At 37.4% G+C, this 1013-nt stretch overlaps 1 protein-coding gene across 1 annotated transcript; it reads right to left on the reverse strand.

The window, feature by feature from the left end:
* Nucleotides 1-72: 72 nt before the first annotated feature.
* LOC106477886 (histone-lysine N-methyltransferase SETMAR-like) lies at nt 73-684 on the reverse strand. The gene has a single exon (XM_013938406.1). The coding sequence runs from the start codon at nt 682-684 to the stop codon at nt 73-75; it is 612 nt and encodes a 203-aa protein (XP_013793860.1).
* Nucleotides 685-1013: the final 329 nt, after the last annotated feature.

Below are 1013 nucleotides of genomic sequence, written 5' to 3' on the forward strand. Positions count from 1 at the left end.
CTTTAAAGCCACGTTCAAACGCTCTAATTGCTGACAATAGACTTGAGCATTGATTGTCGCATTAGTTGGCAGCTACTCAAAGTGAATAATTCCTTTGCAATTCCACCAGATAGAGAGAAGAACCTTCTTCGCATGAAGTTCCATTTTCGGTTGTGGTTGGGCCTTTTCCCCATTACTAAGCCACTGCCTACGACGTTTAACATTTTTATAAAAAATCAATTTTTCATCACCAGTCCCAAATCTATCCAAAAAGGGCGAGATAAGGTCACGAGAATGAAGAGAAGAGCAGATCTCAACTCGCGATTTGCGGTTCACTTCAGACAATTCATGTGGCACCCATTTTCCAAGTTTAGGAACCTTTCCACGTTGTTGAAGATGACGATGAACAATTGTATGGTTTGAACCAAGCTTCATAGCCAATTCTTCAACTGATACGGCAGGATTTTCTTCAAGTAATGCCACAAGGAGCATATCATCAAACTCAACTGGACGTCCTGTTCGGTCTTCATCTTCAAGGCTGAAATTTCCACTTCTGAATTTTGCAAACCATCTTCTGCAAGTTTTTTCATTCAGGCATTCTTCTCCATAAGCTGAGTGAATATTTCGAGTCGTTTTGGCTGCAGAGTTCCTTTTTTTAAACTCATAACGCATTATATGCCTCAAATGCTCTTTAGATACTTCCATGTTCAAAGAGCTTTAATCAGTGAAATTTGAAATACTTTATTCAGTAAAATAAATTTAATAAGTTTAATATGCACAAATACATATTGTTGTCTTGTTCCTTCGTGAATGCCCTAGCATTTACTAGATATATATGTTTTTCTGGTATATAAATAAGACGCTCACAACGTGACTGGATAATGTAATGTGTGTGTAGATAGTGAGTAATTGAACTGCAGTCAGAGAGAGACGTATTGTTGAAGTTAACGTTCGTTGTTTTAGCGCGATTGTTGAAAATCAGTGTATCGTGTAGTTGTATTCGGAAAGAATAAACCAGTTTTATTAGAAAGGAC

Source organism: Limulus polyphemus, unplaced genomic scaffold (genome assembly GCF_000517525.1).
Source record: "Limulus polyphemus unplaced genomic scaffold, Limulus_polyphemus-2.1.2 Scaffold90624, whole genome shotgun sequence".
In the NCBI taxonomy this organism is placed as follows: Eukaryota; Metazoa; Arthropoda; class Merostomata; order Xiphosura; family Limulidae; genus Limulus; species Limulus polyphemus.